This window comes from Protomyctophum parallelum, assembly GCF_964188405.1.
Source record: "Protomyctophum parallelum genome assembly, chromosome: 7".
NCBI classification, from domain to species: Eukaryota; Metazoa; Chordata; class Actinopteri; order Myctophiformes; family Myctophidae; genus Protomyctophum; species Protomyctophum parallelum.
Window position 1 is genome coordinate 5,259,645 of NC_139705.1, and position 17,854 is coordinate 5,277,498.

Sequence of the window (17,854 nt, forward strand, 5' to 3'; positions counted from 1 at the left end):
GAAAGGAAACCCAATCAAACCTGCCCTACCTGCCACCAATGTACAGTAGCCGCTGTACACGACACACAAGCATCATAAATAACAAACTGAAACCCTCCCGTTGGCCAATTTATGACTGGACAGGCTAGCAGGCTTTCCTGTACTAAATCACTGGGACACATTTTTTTTTCTTCCCTTCAAACTGCACTAGACGCAGAGAGCTGCTGAACAGGCCCGATACATAGAGGCGCATCAGCTCGCTAAATAAATATCCGATATTCTCTCCCTCTGCCTGGCTGCCCGCTACTGAAAAACACTGTTAAATGAATCTTCACCCTCGGAGATACCACCTAACCCACACCCTATCCTTCATTCCAAAACAGCGAGGACATTTTTGAGGTAGTGGTTTTGCAGTTGTGAATTGGGACTGCAGGGGGCTCTCAGAATTTAATATGAAGTTTAGAAAATGGTCAGCAATAGGATTCCAGGGGATAAAATTGCTGGATGGATGGAAAAGTAATCTTGGGCACATCCAGGAATTATGGTATGTGGGAACCCTATCATATTGTCCATAATCCCCCCCACCCAACATTTCAAAATGAATGATCGCTCAAGAAGCAAAACATTCTCAGCTTTTCAAAATACTCTCAATTCCTCTTAGGAACATTAGGTTCTAGAAATCACTGACTGGTGAGAGACAAAAAGTCTCGGAATGCTTATTATGGCAGGGTCTTACAGTCACTAACCCATTCTGACCGGGCACCCATTTTGGTGTCAGCATCATGTTATGCTTTAGCTATTTAAAAATAGCAGATCTACAAGCTCATATCGCGCCACCGAGTGGCGCGATACGAGCTTGTAGGTCTGCTATTTTTGAAAAATCGAAGAGCGACTGACATTTTTAGAATCTGATCTCAGGTCAGAATGGGTTCATCAGACCAGTGTGTGTCCGGCGGAAACCTCGTATGAATCTGATCTCAGGTCAGAATGGGCTAAAAGACATGATCAGAAATCGCTTGCATATCCCAAGAATACCATTACAGAGCCACGTCGAAAACAGGCGTAAACTGTCAAATGTGCCTTACCTCAAAGTAGCAATTTCCCTTCGATAAAGGCTGGGGAGCCACATAGCAACCCACTTCGTCAGAGTTCCCTTGGTAACTAAAGAGAAGAAATCACAGGTTAAGAATAGGTCACCTCTGATAGGTCTGGCTGCAGCATTCACAGCTTAGAAACACATCTCAGAGCAGGTGCACGAGACTATGACAAAGACCAATATGTGACAAAGACACGTAAATGTCATCGAGATTCAGCGTGGTCACACGGACACTCAGACAGCCGTCATACCATAAATACAGTATGGTAGACTAGACTGTACACATACTGTACAGCAAATGAGAGGAAAACATTGCTGTTGTGGTAGACAATAATTAGGGATGTCACGATTACAAAGTTGACCATTGTGTTTGTGGCATTGGACAGTAGAACATATTATGAATAAATACATTTCTGTTTGCCTGGTAATCAAAAGAATTCACAGAAATATAGAAATAATATACAAAGAAATGACCGACATTCATTATTTCGATACTTTAAAAAAAAGTTTTAAAAAGTAATAGCGGAAGTGGCTGATCTACAAGCTAATAACACATCACGAAGTGATGTGTTGTAAACTTACTGTTTACTGTAAGTTTACTGTAAGTTTACTGTTGTAAACTTGTAGATGTGCCATTTCAGCTTTTTTCAACATGGAAACAATGATGACTAAATAATTGGAATTATCTTATCTCAAATAATTGCGATTAGACGATTATGTAATAATTGTGAGATTTTAAATAGCTAATAAGCCACATGTTGTCAGTATTATGACAATGAATTCTTCCTAGGTTTTGGAAATACACTGAGTCACAGCTGTATGTTGGTGCTAGTACTAGTAGCCTATTATTCCATGCAGAAATCAGGAGAATACAGAAGAAAAAGGATGAAATTAAAAAGCTCTCCAGAGTCTTCACGATAGATTCTGTAACAAAGCTGTAGAATTGTAGGTGTGGAAGCCAATTCGTTCATCAATTCTCTAATGAAAACATAAATCCAATACAATGAGAATTCACAGGATAGGCATCTGGATACTTTTTCTTTTCTTTCCACAACAGGCAAACAAAAACAAATTATAGAGGAGCGCATTTTCCCGCTTCCAGTGGGGGTTGGTCTGCAGGTCTCAAGATTGCCGTGTAAATGACAATGACAATTTTTGTCAATATTGTTTCAATTAGTGGGTCTGGGGAAATGTCAGCGCCCATACAATTTGTGTGTGTCTGTGTGTGTGTGTGTGTGTGTGGGGGGGGGGGGGGGCACAATTGATGTCACTTAGAAAGTAAGTTTGTCGTAAGAAGAAATGTATGTTTCCATGTGGATCTAAACAGGTTAACCAGTAGAGACCACCTGCTATGTGCCGCCATGTCAGCATGCCCATAGCCTTTAACCCATTCTGACCTGAGATCAGATTCATACGAGGTTTTCCACTGGACACACACTGGTCTGATGAACCCATTCTGACCTGAGATCAGATTCTAAAAATGTCAGTCGCTCTTCGATTTTTCAAAAAATAGCAGACCTACAAGCTCGTATCGCGCCACTCGGTGGCGCGATATGAGCTTGTAGATCTGCTATTTTTAAATAGCTAAAGCATAACATGATGCCGACACCAAAATGGGTGCCCGTTCAGAATGGGTTAATGAAACCCATCAGATTCAGAACCATTACCCTGACCTGCAGTGTGCAGAGTCACTCAGCATGCCCATAATATCACTGCTACCCGTCATGTTGTTCTACATGCTTTGTTTTTATATGCCGGTAAGACGCATATGAAGTTATGAACAATGAGTTCATAAAAGCAGGACTGCACGATATGGACAAAATGTCATATCTCGGTATTTATGCCAAATATTGCGATATCGATACGATATTAGCGTTACAATGTCATGTAATATTCTATAATCTAAAAGGGAGAGTAAGTGATATTTTAAAAACAAAACGTTTTTTGTTCAAAGGTAAAATCACTATATTCTGATAGTAATCATTGCTATAGCGTTTGTTCAGTAACAGCTGTTTCTCCAACTCTTTAATAAACGGAAAATACATATTCAGGTAGGTGACACATTTTCAGCCAATTAGGAGAGTAGCTATTTATGAGTTTATCATTGTAGTGTTCCAGTTGTCTGCTCATTCCTCTGTGTCATCACTTACAATTCCACATGTTTAATCTGTACCCATACTACCCACTCCTGACTGCGTTCTCTATGCCGATTGGATGAAATTGGTATCCCAGTTTCAGTTTCTGAAAATGCATTTTCTGTTTAATAAAAAGCTGGAGAGATACTGAACAAACACTCTATACAATGAGTACTATCACAATATAGAGCTTATTTACACTACCTTTAAGTGTTTTAACATTGAAAACTAAATATTATTCAAAAATAATGCATAATAAGTCAATATCACTCCCGATGTATCGATATATTGATGATATATCATAACACAATACCGTTGCCTATTTGCGATACTAATATTTTGCATGTTCATACCTTGAAAACTATATGATAACGATATATTGTGCAGCCTTACCACACACATAAAAAGTACTACTACTACAACTATTACTGTAGGGGCAAAACCGATATTTAAGTATTCTGTACTTACAAATATACTGCCAATTGATTTGGAAGGTTCCTTTGAGGCCAATGCGGTAGACACCAATATGAAATGAGATCCTGTCTAAACTATCAAGTTTAGACAGGATCTCATTTCATATTTGAGATAAATATAATGTAGGGGGGAGGACTATTAGAAATGTTTTGATTCTGTTCTCAGAAACTTGGTATGATTACAATAGGCTCTGTGCATAACTATAATCCCAGGTTTCACAAACCAGTTCCGGTTCAGTTTCTCTTGGCTTGGCAGCAGAATCAAACTGATGCCAAGCCAATTACAGGCCACCACCTAGGCTTGTGTGTATATACTGTATGACTGCAGATGCGCTCCGCTGTTACCGTCACTGTTGTTAACCCATTCTGACCTGAGATCAGATTCATACGAGGTTTCCGCCGGACACACACTGGTCTGATGAACCCATTCTGACCTGAGATCAGATTCTAGAAATGTCAGTCGCTCTTCGATTTTTCAAAAATAGCAGACCTACAAGCTCGTATCGCGCCACTCGGTGGCGCGATATGAGCTTGTAGATCTGCTATTTTTAAATAGCTAAAGCATAACATGATGCCAACACCAAAATGGGTGCCCGGTCAGAATGGGTTAAGTGATATTGCACAATGGACTGCGTTTCTGTATCTGCAGCTATTTAACTGCCTTGTTTATTTCTATTTTAACCATGCACCTTATGTATACTTGACATTGCTCATACTATATTAGGAATATTTGACCTATCTGACTTGTTTCCCTTTCAATATTCTTTCCCCCCACCCCCCCCCTTTTTTGCAAAGGGGGGGTATGACAGGGGAAGCTTGTATGACAAACAATTTCACACACTTTCTTTATACGCATTTGAAACCTGTGATGTGTGACGATAAAATCGTATCGGTGCAGCCTGTAGATTTAGCCATTTTTTGGGTGCGCGGCACCTGCGTTCAACCGCGTATAATCACCCTTTATTAGGCTCACCTGAGCGTGTCTCCGTCTTTCAACAACCTCATGTATCGTTCCTGTGCTGGACGGACTTCTCCCATTTCCCTGATCCTACGCCTCCAGTTGAGGAGCCTGTGGTGTAGGTTGATGTCATCCATCTGACAAGAGGAAAATGGCAAATAGAAATACTGTATTTAACTCTGAACTGCTGCACTGTCAAGTGAGACCGTCAGTCCTTTACATGTGCTAAATGATGACGACGACACACATACCGGTAAGTACAGCAAGTAATATTAATTAGGCACATATCATGGTAGTTGACTGTGTTGAACTGCTTTAATCCATTCTGGGCGGGAACCTGACTTTTGGTGTTAGCATTATGTTATGCTTTAGCAATTGAAAATGGCAGATCTACAAGCTCATAGCGCTATTTTGGAAAAATTGACCGACTGACATAGAAACATAGCTTTTTCAGAAAACTGTCAGGATGTAGAAGACATTTTTAGAATCTGATCTCAGGTCAAAATGGGTTAATTACAGCCATGTTGTTTACTTGAGTGAGTCACATTTTACTAAGGTGCGTTTATTAAATGTGTTTAAACCATAGACTGTAAAAAATATGGACAAAGCGTTCCCCGGGTCCAACATGAACGTAAAATGAAGCCTGAAACTAATGCACTGTAAATCGCCATCTTTCTAGATCCGTTTTGGACCAGCTGGCCATTGGCTGGCTCCGTTTGGGTCCAGCTGGCCATTGGCTGCCCAGACAACGAGGCGGGACTTCCCCCCTTCTTCTCCGTTGGTTTTTATTTTGACTCGAGTGGGAGGAGTAGACTCTTGAGTGGGAGGGGAATCCCGTTCATAGACGGTAACGGTAGCCACGCCCCTCAGAACATACGCGACTTTATGGTCATTATTTTAATTAATGGGACCATCATTTTCCAAAAAGAATATTATGACATTAGAAATTAGACTTTAAACTAGTGACTGGAAGAAGAAAGTATTCATGACCATGTTTATTAAGGTAATACAGTCTAGGTGAAGTTGGGCCAAAATACATGGGCCTCTATGGAGCTATGGGGCTTTTTGGGTCCAGTCCAGCGCCACAACAGGCCATTATATGAACTACCGATTTCAAATGAGGCTTCACGAAATATCTGGCTGACTGCCCCCCTGGTTTAAACCTTCCTTCTAGGTATGGTGCAATAGATTATTTTACCTGTGTTGTGAAATTAAGTTTTGATTATGTTATTTCAGGAAATAAAGTCTTATGCACAGCTAATAAGCTCAGAGATGGTGCATAGGCAGGGATCAGGAAGTATTGAATACAAATAAAATGACACACACACACACACACACACACACACACAATGTTTACAATGGCACAATAAAAACAACTTTATTTAGGTTAAATAAAGTTGTTCTTGATGTGCAAGTGTAGACTTTGTGTGGGTCATTTTATCGTGTTCTATTATGTTATTTCAAAAAGGAAAGGTGGTAAGCTATTTGAATGTATTTGAGCAATTAAGCATTGATTGAACTTGTGCATTCAAGTGTGTTGGGTTCCCAGCTTTCATTTTTGATTTGTCTTTTCTCCTTTGGGTATCTACCTCTTTACTCTGACTGTATGTTAGAGGATGCCTTTGTCTACATTTAAATATTTGCTGAGTCAAACAAATAAAACAGTGAATGTGTCATTGTATGGACATGGGAAGGTGGGCGTGTCAATGTTTACACCCATCATCAAAATAACGCCACGCCACGCCAGGCTGTCAAGCGACAGCTTCAGCTATTATTGCTAACGATAAAGCTAACTGGCTACGTTTTAGCTAGCATGTTTATATTGGGTCGCTATCGAGTACTCGGTCACTTCACACTTCACAGACAGACACTACCGAAGAACTCGGATTTGCTGACAAGTCCGAACTGAAGAGGTGATTTTATTTGCAAAGCTAAACATTTAAAGGCGTAGCATCGAAATTCACATACGACTAGCTGGCTTTCTTGAGGCTCCGTGGTTAGCAAAAACTAAACTGGGGGTTCACACAGTAACAGAGAGTTGGAGGCCAATTCACTTAAGCTACCATGGTCGATACTCGATAGTGTAAGCGCTTACCTGTCATGTAGACAGCTAATAATGCATGAATTCACTTTTGTTCATCTGTCATCCATGGCTACACACAAACTTTGGAAAACTAGTGTTCGGCGCTTCCTAGTGACATCACACTCCAACGAGCCAATCAAACGTAACCTTGAGAAAGGGGTGACAAGCATTTTGTCCAATCAACCCACTGTATTACGTGCTTGATTAATAATAATAATAATAATAATAATAACCAGTAAAGAAGTGTATAAAGGTGTTAAAGTAGTAGTGTTTAGGATTAAGTTACTAAATGTTTCAAAGGTTTTATAACACTTGTTATAATCATAAATGTTTATAATGTTGCATAACAATTATAATAAAGACAGTTAAGTTATGGTAGTTGTAATGTGCACTATTGTGCAGTGAGCTTATAATATAATATGCATTATGAGTCTGACCAGAACTCTAAACGTTGTTACAGTTGGCATACATGATTATAAACATTTATAACAATGTGAAGCGTTATAAAGTGATAATGATATAGTGTCAGATTCTTCAGTACTTGAGCTTTCAATTTTACTTTTTTAATATCAAAAGTACAAATTACAATGCAGGCCTACATTTCTTAATGTTATGCCAATGCATTGCTGTATTAAAATGTAGACATTTTCACAAGAGCTTGTATTTGAAATATTGTAATGGTTAATTCATAATAGTACATTCATGTAGTGAAGTGTATACAAAAATAACAATACAAAATAGTACATATATTCAAAATAAATAATAGTACTCAAGTAGGCTATGTACTTTGTTATGCCCACCACATGGTATTCACTATATGCAGCTTCAAGAAATTAAGCTTGATGCTGAATTTGTAATACTTTTTAACCACATACCCAAATAAATGTATGCCTCACATTGTAACTAACAGGCCCTGCTAATTAAAGCTTATCCAGGTGTGGACAGGATACCGTACCGATGTATACACACTTCCATGGATGCCACTTTGGAATGGATGCCAACGCTGTGTAAGAATGACAGGTGAGTATTACAGTCATTCCATATTGTTTCCCCCACATCAACTGGCAGTGTGTTTTATTACAATAAAGTGGATCCAGCCGAATGGATCCAGCAACTCTTTCTTTTCTCAGGGTTTATATATGAAAAGAAGCCAGGACTGCAGCGTCTGGGCCAGTTGTGATTGGCCCGAGCAGAGCAGAGAGGAGGAGGAGGTGGAAGGAAGAGATGGAGAAGGAAGTGGTGAAGACTGTAGGAGAGAAAAAAATTAATAATCCAGTGTAGTGTGCAATAAGAGAGCCCCCATTGGTCTGGCGTGTCTCTTGGAACATTCTCCGTAACAGAACATGTGTGGAAACAGAGTTAGTGTGGCTGCTGTAACAGTACGTTGATGGGAACACAAGACGGCAGGTGATTTCTGCTCTCCTTGCCAAGATTAATCACCTCTAATCAGAACACCAGGTTGCTGACATCTGCAGGCAATGTTTCTCTCATGGGGCTGTGGCGGGATTCCAGGAAGTATGGGCTGTGGGGCTGCTTGTCTGTGAGTCCGAGAAGTAGAACAGTAGTTCCCGACCTTTTCTGCATGCAGGGCTCACTTGAAAATCTCAAAAAGTGTTCACAGCAGTTTATTTTCGAGTCGATCGGAGTATTACTTGAACCCATTTAGGCCTGACCTCACAATGTTCAAAAAGAATCTTCTAAATCCTCCAGTTTTCTGAAATAAATATTTTCACGATTTTTCAAAATGAGCAGATCTACAAGCTCGATCGTAGCCTGCCACTCGGTGGCGTGCTAGTTTGTGTTGGCTAGACCGCACTCTCGCATCGCATTGCATAATATTGATGTTATATTAGGACCATCGCCAATAGTGTAGTGGCCACTCTGCCACTGATAAGGAGGGACAGAGGGATCAGAAGATCAATCACATTTCTGATAAACTGTTGACCTTTGTGGATCAAAATAATGTAGTATTACTTAGTAAGTTAGTATGAAAGCAACCCTGCTATTTCAAAATTGCTACATCATAGCTTTCTAACATTGGCATTTCCTGTGGTTGAGTAGTTTCAGCTGTATTGTTATTTCTGCCTGAAAATAGCATGCAATGTGTGAAAGTTTAATTAGGCACATTGCTACTGATCAATGTTTACATAATGCCAAAGTGTTGTTCTTTCCTACTCATTTCTAAAGCCATTACGATAACAGACCTTTGACATCCCCTCCTCAAAGTCCTGACAGAATTGTTGACATACTTGATCTATAGGCTCACAATGCAACACATTGTCTTTATTGAAAAATGGTTAAAGGCATTATGTAACTTTGCCCTGCATTTACATAACATAAAACAATAAATACATTAACATTACCAGCCGTTATCAGCCACTAGAGTTATGTGTGGTGGTGCACCTGCAGAAACACATTGCCCTTGTGCTGTATTTTAGTGTTTTCATGATTTGTTTTGGTAGACAGGGACATTTATGTGCTGACAAAACAACGCTATCTAACGTGGCCTTGCCGAGCCATGAGGCCCATATAGGGCAGGAGTCTATCTCCTGTTTCTGTAGCGTGAGGCAGCTTGATGTACAAGTACACCCCCTGGACATGACGCTAGTATGTATTACCCCCAATCCAACCCTTGATGCTGAGTGTCAAGCAGGGAGGCATTGGGTCCCATTTTTACAGTCTTTTTACAGTCTTTGGTAAACATGTTTATGGAGAGGAAATATATGTATTAAATATAGGAATGTTTTGCTTATAACCATATGCTTTCTATTTTTATTTAACATGGCAAGAAATATCTGACACGAGTGAAAAATAACCTGTACTTTGTTGCACTTAGGCCTATTTCGTCTTCATCATCAGACTAGTGATCATCACATCATCACGTGCTGGTGGACAAGACCTCAGAATGCTAGAGAAACCCACAATGGTGACACTAAAAAGCTGGAGATCTCAGTCGCAGGGGTCTGACAAGGTGTCACTGTCCTGTTTATTGTAGCGATATGGACCATGCCCTGAGACTCACAATCAGTGGCAGGGAGGAGACTCTGAGCTTCATGCTGGTCCCGAGGAAGACTAGGTGAGTGCATCCCTTCATGATTGCCCTATAGTCTCGGATACAGCAGAGAAAGGAAAGGAAAGGAAAGAGAGCTATAATACTGGTCCTGGCAGTAGAAATGGAGTAACCGGAAGATCGGCCTCAAGCTCAGCAATGCCAAGAAAACAAAGGTATTGGCATACTTTACACAGAGGACAAAACCATTTCCACTGCCTATACACGGAACTGTGCTCGAGGTAAGTCGAGGACTTCAAATGTCTCAACGCCTGGGCTTCTTCGACGGAACAGGATCTGAACAGGTCTGGAGTGCACTTGCCTGGAATGCTCTGCATGGCATGAGGAGAGTGTGGAAATCTGACTTAAGCCCTCTTGAGGGAGAAGACCTCAAGAGGCGGCTGTTCGTAACTACAGGGGAGTTAGTACTACTGTATGGGGGGGGGGACATGATGTCTCAGGTGCGTGCTCTGTTTTGGTGGCCACAATGTTTTGGTGCCCACCCTTCCAGTTCCTTATTGACACAATGACCAATGAGAAAGAATACAGACAGTACATTTCAAGTTATGATCATAAAAGAACTCAAATAAAAGTAAAGGTACCAGCTACTAAATAAGTGTGGTTCTGCAGTAGTTGTACTTTTCACCAATGTCTCAAAAGTAATTGTGCTAACAGTGCTACATACTGTACACACAATGTTGATGGAAAGCCAAAAAGCAATGTCTTGAGTTTGCCTTATACTCAACAGAATTTGCCTGGCATGCTTAAGTTGCAGTAAAATATATCATCATAATAATAGGCTAATCATAATAATATATAATTTGTATCAGCACTGACAAATGTATAATACCTACCTTACCCTTCTTATTTGGCTAGAACTATGCTTATATAAAACCGTGAATATAACATTAAAGCAGCATTTTTATGATGCCAGGTATGATCGAATCAGGGGAGATGGAAGCTAAGTGTTTGTCAAAGACTGGTGGGTGTCTCGGTCTGAGAGTGATCTCTGGAAGATGGCGCCCGTGGAGAAAATCTTACCCGGTTGAGTGGAGAGATGGATTGCATTATTAGCAGTTTGGCACAGGCTGCCTGATGTACATTCCAGCAAGTTCTCCACCTAATTATCCAGTTGATGCCTCCTCCAATGCAAACAACTGGCCAGCAATATACCACCCACTGCCCCCCTATTTGAAAATGTGATGCAGCCCATATTCTCTGTTTGGTTAATAGCTACTGAAAGTGAAATGCCAATGTGTTGGATGTTGAGGTTTTTGAGGACTAGACAGCGCAGATTGTGACAGTGCCACACTGTGTCTGTTCGTTATGTAGGCTTGGGAAGAGGCTGGATTAGGACACACTGTTAAATGAACAGCTCTGCAATGTAAAACATGTAAACCACAATGACTTATAGTATAGTTTGTAATTGTACGCCTATAGTATACATTTATTTTTAACCACTTCTGACCGGGCACCCATTTTGGTGTCAGCATCATGTTATGCTTTAGCTATTTAAAAATAGCAGATCTACAAGCTCATATCGCGCCACCGAGTGGCGCGATACGAGCTTGTAGGTCTGCTATTTTTGAAAAATCGAAGAGCGACTGACATTTTTAGAATCTGATCTCAGGTCAGAATGGGTTCATCAGACCAGTGTGTTGTCCGGCGGAAACCTCGTATGAATCTGATCTCAGGTCAGAATGGGTTAAACCCTATACCCCCTCAGGGTTCTAGATGTATATATTGTATATATATCTGCTAGTTTCCCCAGAATACGGATGCTGGGCCTTAAGTGGTTAATTAAAGTACATGGTGAGTTATGTTATGTAGACTGTTTTCTGTATCATTTCAAAGTTATTGATGGCTTTGTTTTTATCTATATCCCATATAAATCATTAACTTTGATTTGTCTATGCATTGAGGTTTCAGTGTGAAAGATTTGTAGCTCAAAGCCAATGCAAAACTTGTGTATTTTGACCAGAAATACTTTAGAGTGAGTATCTCAGGTGATGATAGTATCTCAGTATAGTGCAATGCTACGGTCACATCTTTGTCATAGAATATAAATGGTTAAAGTTAATTAAGACCTATTTTCCCACTACCCGGCAGAGTAATTAAAAAAATGAAATCAATGGCATAATGCAACATCTGTACATTTATAATTGTTACCATGGCAAATCTTCCATAAAGGTCTGACATTGGTCCATGACTAGGAGAAAGTCCAAGTGCACAATTTGCAGTTAAACATTACTGGAAGAAGGACTAGATGCTTGTGTTGGTATATGACAGGAATGAGTGGGGAAATTTTGATCATTTCTAAAAGGAACATAATCCACCCGAACCCCCCCCCCCCCCCCCATCACTCTCTCTTCCTCCCTGCCACCTCCCTCACTCCCTCCCTTTCCCTCTCTGTTTCTCTCTCTCAGAGTCCCAGCCCCTGAAGCTGAAGGTGTCATAACTGCTCTCTCTCTGTCTCTCTGTCTCTCTGTGTCTCTGTGTCTCTCTCTCTCTCTCTCTCTCTCTCTCTCTCTCTCTCTCTCTCTCTCTCTCTCATACACTCACATACTCTCTCTCTCTCTCTCTCTCTCTCTCTCTCTCTCTCTCTCTCTCTCTCTCACTCACTCACTCTTACTCTCTATCACCGCCTTTCAGATCTTTAAAAGCTGGTGCTTTGCTGTGTCTCTCTCGATCTCCATTTGTCTTCTCTGCCACTGCAGGGGACTCCTGTCTGCCTCTCGACTCAACCGGCAAAGCACCAGGGAAAGCTATAGACACGGCAAGAAGACTGAGGATAGAGGAAGAGTGAGTGAAAGAGAGAGAGAGACATACAGAGAGAGAGAGAGACATATACATCCAGAAATAGCATCAGCCAGATTTAACTGACTGAGAGTGTGGAGAAGACCTGAGACCTGGACACAGAACATGCCTCTAATTTCTAACTTAACAGTAATTGTTTTGTTGCTGATTGCCCACTGCGGATCATGGACTTGGGCAAACCGCTTGGGCCCCTTTAAGGTCTGCCCGTCGTGCAGGGACCCGCTGGGCGCGGGTCGGCCGCCCAGGGGGGACCACAATGTGGCGGGCAGCACGTCAGTGTTGGCCCAGGGCGAGCCCTGTGGCGTGTACACGCTGAGCTGTGCCAAGGGTCTTCGCTGTGTCCCCCCGCCACGGGAGCCCAGTCCCCTCCAGGCTCTGTTGCAGGGAAGGGGCTTTTGTGCCAAACACATCAGGACCAGTCCCACAGAGAGGCCCCACCCCACAGGTAAGGAGATATATATATATACACAGGTGCATGTATGCGCACATACGCCTGTGCGCGTGCACGCACACACACACAAAAGCAGACACATGCACAGTTGCACACATCATGCGGAAACTCACATTCACACCACAGGTATAGCTTTGACATGAACAGCTATATGTATTCTGTCTTTAGCAGTAAAAGCTGTCACAATGTACTGTGTACTTTCCCTGTTCCCCCAATGTAACGATTTCATAGACATAGAGAATAGATCTCTTTTAGTCAGTGATGGAAAGAAAGGTGATTGTGAATGTAAAGGTGAGACATGGATTCATGTTTGTGCACCAGAGAAGCTGTAACCTTCATTCCTCATGCTCTGCAGTGCCTCTTGTGATACGAACTGTGAGAACTGTGACATGCTATGACTAAGTGGTCTCAAATGCTGAATAACGTAACCAATGATTTTTTTTTTTGCCATGTATTCAAGGACCTTTATCCGTTTCTATTGAGGGTGTTGTGCGTGTATACAGTGTAGATAGAGGTTGTTTTTGCATTAATTATACACTGTCATTGTCAAGTATTCATCACTTTCAAAGACGTGACTTGACGTGACCGTGATCTATTCAGTGTGTGAGCATTTATTTCGGGGGGTTGGCAATGAATCTGGAACTGCCTCAGCATCACCTATACAGTGTGAAAAAGCTTGATCAGAAGATAGGTGCACAGCAGGTCCTACACCTATCTTCTGATCAAGCTGCTTTTTATTGCAATGGTCTCCATCTGCTGTTCAAATGAAGACACTGCGATTCTTCTGAAGATCTCAGCAGGAAATGCTGCTCATGGAAATTAGGTCTCTCGCTTAACTTGTTCTGACCCGGGTCATTACTTAGTAACGTCTTGTGCATGCAAATGTGTGTGTGAAAACGGATACGGATGTAGTAGCGTTTTCATGCGCCATAATTTATGGTTTATTTTAATGGTTATGACGCTGTAATGTAACATTCACATGCCATTGTGTCCTTTGCCCCCCCCAGGTCCCCATCCTTCACATAATGGTGAAATAGAAAAAGTAAGTTTCTGTCTTTTTTTATCATTATATTACATTCCTTAATGTGTTAAGCAGTTACATATTTCCTTGTACGAAAAGATGCTAATTCAGAGATGCACAGTAGAGGGCATTTTATATTATATAATCCTATTCAGGCAGGTTGTCTCTCTGAAGTGAAATGATTGTGTATCTAGCTACATTACACAGACATTGGTGTTAGCTTCTCTGGAGTGTTGCAGTGCCACGTATAAACAGCTCCATCGCCATGCATTATGGTGCATGATGTGTATGCCGCTATGCGGCAGAACTAACTGAGCATGATGTGCAACAAGAAAGTTTCGACTCTGCCCCAGCCTTCTCACGTCTTTCACTTTACGAGGCTGGGGTGCACCATCTCTATTGAAGTGATATTATAAGGACAGTAATCACTGTGATATTAATGTTGTTCATATCATGAGATCTTGCTATGTGACCAAAAAAGAAAACACAGCCATTCATTTCATAACACTCAGTGACCTGAAAAGCAAAAGCCTTGTGTAACAATATATGGTTATATAATGGCATTATATTATGTGACATATAACAATGATCATTTCAAAGATTGTGATCATTCTTCTGGCTTTGCCTGTCACTGTCCATGAAGTCACATTCTGAGCTGTTCTTCCCAGGCACCCTGCCGTAAGCTGCTCAACAGTGTCCTGAGGGGTCTTGAACTGACAATCTTCCAGTCTGACCGTGACATCTACATACCCAACTGTGACACTCGTGGATTTTACAGGAAAAAGCAGGTATGATGTATAGTGTGTGTGTGGCCGTGTGGTTGCCCGGAGACACGGGAGGATTCTCACTGCTGAACGCACAAACATATAAAGCACATGTAATGATTTACATGATGGACAAAACTTTATTGCACGTCGGATCTGATATGAGTTTCTCTTTGCTGCACTTGATGCGTGCACAGCACAGTGTCTGAAAGAGAGTGTGAGAGAGCTGCATTCTACTGCAGGCTTCTATTCAGTGCAGCCAGATTTGTCCATCACCAGAGGGCTCAGAATTACTGACACTCCTCTCTCACTGAGCCTCACAGCTGTGGGCTCAGAGAATCAGTTCTGCGCTATGATGACATATCATTCTCTCTCTCTCTCTCTCTCTCTCTCTCGCTCTCTCTCCCTCTCTCAATCACTCTCTCTCGCTCTCTCTCCCTCTCTCAATCACTCTCTCTCCCAGTCGAATACCAAACAACTCGCCCCCGGAAAAGTGTTAATTTAGTTCATTTAGTATCTCCCTCCCTCTCCCTGCTGAAATCTGAGATCATCTTGTGTACAGATTTATTTGATTGTAGTTAATAGTCGACCTCTGTACTCTGTAAAATCAAGAAAGAATAACGCGAGACAGAGACGGTGACTGCTTTCTTTCAGTGCCGTGTACAATCCACTTAGTTATATTAAACACGTTTCTTCCATGTAGCTCATGTTTTGTAGTTGCATCATCATGCTATTATTATGCCCATGGATATTGCAGAGTGAACTCAACAATTATAAATGAATATGATAATGCCTTTTATATAATCACCAACATGGATTATGTAATGTTTCTTATTTACATCTAGGTAGAGTAGTGGTGGCGAGATGGAAAAGGGCCGACCGTACCTGTTACCTCCCAGTCTCTCTCTCTCTCTCCCACTCACTTGTTTGCTTATACCATTCTCTAATCTAATACTTTCACGTCACGTGACTGTCTCCTCTCTCCACCTTCTTTAATTTACCCTCTCTCACCCTTCAATTCAATCTTTTCTCTCCCCTTTCTCTCTCTCTCTCTCTTTTCATCTCACACAGTGCCGCTCTTCCAAGGGCATGCAGCGTGGCCACTGTTGGTGCGTGGACGAGCTTGGCACAGCCCTGCCCTTGCGTGCCAACGAGGATGGCACTTTACCATGCGACGGGGAGTGAACGAGGACGACTCTTTATCCCACTGCTTTGAGCCTGGAGGAGGAAAGGGAGGGGGTGGAGGAGGAGGAGCACCACAGGGAGTGGGGGGGGGGGGGGTAGCTTTAGCTTGTGCTAGACACTGCCTGGGCAGGAGGTATAGCAGGGATTAAACCACTTCCTGTGGAAATAGTACCACAACTTAACGTTAATGTCTACTCTAGAAACATAACACAAATACAGCACAGTATAAGCAACAATAACATCTGCCTGAATGTTCAACGGTAGCAGCGAAGTCCTCTGCGTCTTTTCAGTGTGACAATGCTGTTATGCTCTCACATTAACGCTCCATGAACTGCCTCAACTTTACTGCTCCGAATGAGCTCTAGAATATTTCCCTAGCTCTTGTCCTGGCTTTGTGGTAGAATTTGATTTCTTTCTTAAGCTTAATTTGTACTATATCACATGATGTGTGTTGCTCGCCCCAAAATAACTGATCTAGCTTGGAAACAAATGAGTTGTTTGCGGCAAGCGACAAAAGAACGTGTGACAAAGTACCGCTTAAGCTTGAGGATAGCTGACACTGCCTGTGTTTGTTCTGATCTCAGTGGGCTGAAATACTGTTACGCTGGTGATGTGACACAAATGTTTGGGGAAAAAATGTGTCTCCCTCACCGTCCTCTCTCCCTCTCCAAAGATACACTGACATCACTATACTTCATTGACTGAGTTGTGTTTTTCTATTAATTTATTTTGGAGTATGTAGTTCCATACATACAGTACTGCTTGAGAATTCTACATCCCTACGGTATCCTATACATGTCAAGTCATATGAATACAATCTTGGATGCATCTTTCAATATTATTTTGTCCAAATGGCTCTGACTGCTTATTAGTTGATTGTTTTGTACATATGTTGGAATTTTGTGGTTGACTGTGTTTTCTGAAACGAAACGCTTATGGCTGTTACCCTTTTCAAGAAGTTGTAAGGCATATTTTTATACACGTCAATATAATATTTTATATATGAATTGTTGGTTTATTTAATGAACTACAGTACAATGCCATGTATTTTTATATTGTCAGCAGTTTCTTATTTAAAGACAGAGATTATTTTTATTTCACACTGCATTAGGGAGAAGTGTTGTGCTTCAGAAGCACCGTCATGGTAAAAAATCATCATACTCACCAGAGCTATTCAACTGCTGTACATCTTATGTTGTTTTTTTTTCTTATTTATATTTGTGTTTATTTTGAATTTGGAAGGTCCATGTTACTATTATGTTTTATTTTTGGCACATTGTATACAAGTATACAAGTTCAACTGTGGGGGTGGGATTGGAATGATCAAATTCGTTATAGTTATTATAGTACGTCTTTCCCAAGTCCTTGCAAAAGTCATTAAATTGTGTGCTAAAAATGTGATTAGAATTTATCTATTTCTGACCAATGTTGTGCCAATGTGTATGCCGTGATGGTAGGTCCATGCACAAAGGACCTGTAAGATTTGCAATGATTAAAATAAAACATAATGATAATAAAAATGGAGAATTAAAAAAACATATATTAATATAACAACTTTTGTCTTGAGTGTTCTTTTCCCCATGAATCCCTTGATTCAAACTTTGGTATAGGTGAGGCACTGCATGCAGATGAAGATGACTAAACAATAAATTAGGGGCAATCCACTTAAAAGTGCATATGCGAAACATTTTTTAATAAATAATACATTGAGAAAAGTAAGCTATAACCAAATTGTGTAAACCCGAATTGTACATGATGTGATGCAATGCTTGCAAGATTATCATTTTACCATGCCTATAAGAATGACTTTAGCAGTCACAGTAATGTCAATTAGTTCTCAGCT

The 17,854-nt window shown here is 41.0% G+C and overlaps 2 protein-coding genes across 2 annotated transcripts in view; one reads left to right on the plus strand and one right to left on the minus strand.

Moving 5' to 3' along the window:
• Positions 1-6,827, minus strand: part of spryd3 (SPRY domain containing 3) — a 63,494-nt gene extending 56,667 nt beyond the window's left edge. The window contains exons 1-3 of the mRNA XM_083768848.1: positions 6,737-6,827; positions 4,657-4,778; positions 1,065-1,140 (exon numbers count right to left, since the gene is read on the minus strand). Coding sequence (XP_083624974.1) covers positions 1,065-1,140; positions 4,657-4,778 — 198 coding nt within the window. The 5' untranslated portion in view covers positions 6,737-6,827. The remainder of the gene's footprint in view (positions 1-1,064; positions 1,141-4,656; positions 4,779-6,736) is intronic.
• A 5,601-nt stretch (positions 6,828-12,428) lies between these two features.
• On the plus strand, positions 12,429-17,555 carry igfbp6b (insulin-like growth factor binding protein 6b). The gene is made up of 4 exons (XM_083768522.1): positions 12,429-13,035; positions 14,049-14,083; positions 14,731-14,850; positions 15,898-17,555. Exons 1-4 carry the CDS (start codon positions 12,696-12,698, stop codon positions 16,009-16,011), a joined length of 609 nt encoding a protein of 202 aa, XP_083624648.1. The 5' UTR covers positions 12,429-12,695; the 3' UTR covers positions 16,012-17,555.
• Positions 17,556-17,854: the final 299 nt, after the last annotated feature.

What these genes read in the sequence shown, in the direction of transcription:
- igfbp6b (XM_083768522.1), top strand. Translation starts at nt 12,696, where the DNA reads ATGCCTCTAATTTCTAACTTAACAGTAATTGTTTTGTTGCTGATTGCC. An exon ending in AGAGAGGCCCCACCCCACAG is followed by an intron (nt 13,036 to 14,048) that starts GTAAGGAGATAT and finishes TGCCCCCCCCAG; the next exon opens with GTCCCCATCCTTCACATAAT. An exon ending in ATAATGGTGAAATAGAAAAA is followed by an intron (nt 14,084 to 14,730) that starts GTAAGTTTCTGT and finishes TGTTCTTCCCAG; the next exon opens with GCACCCTGCCGTAAGCTGCT.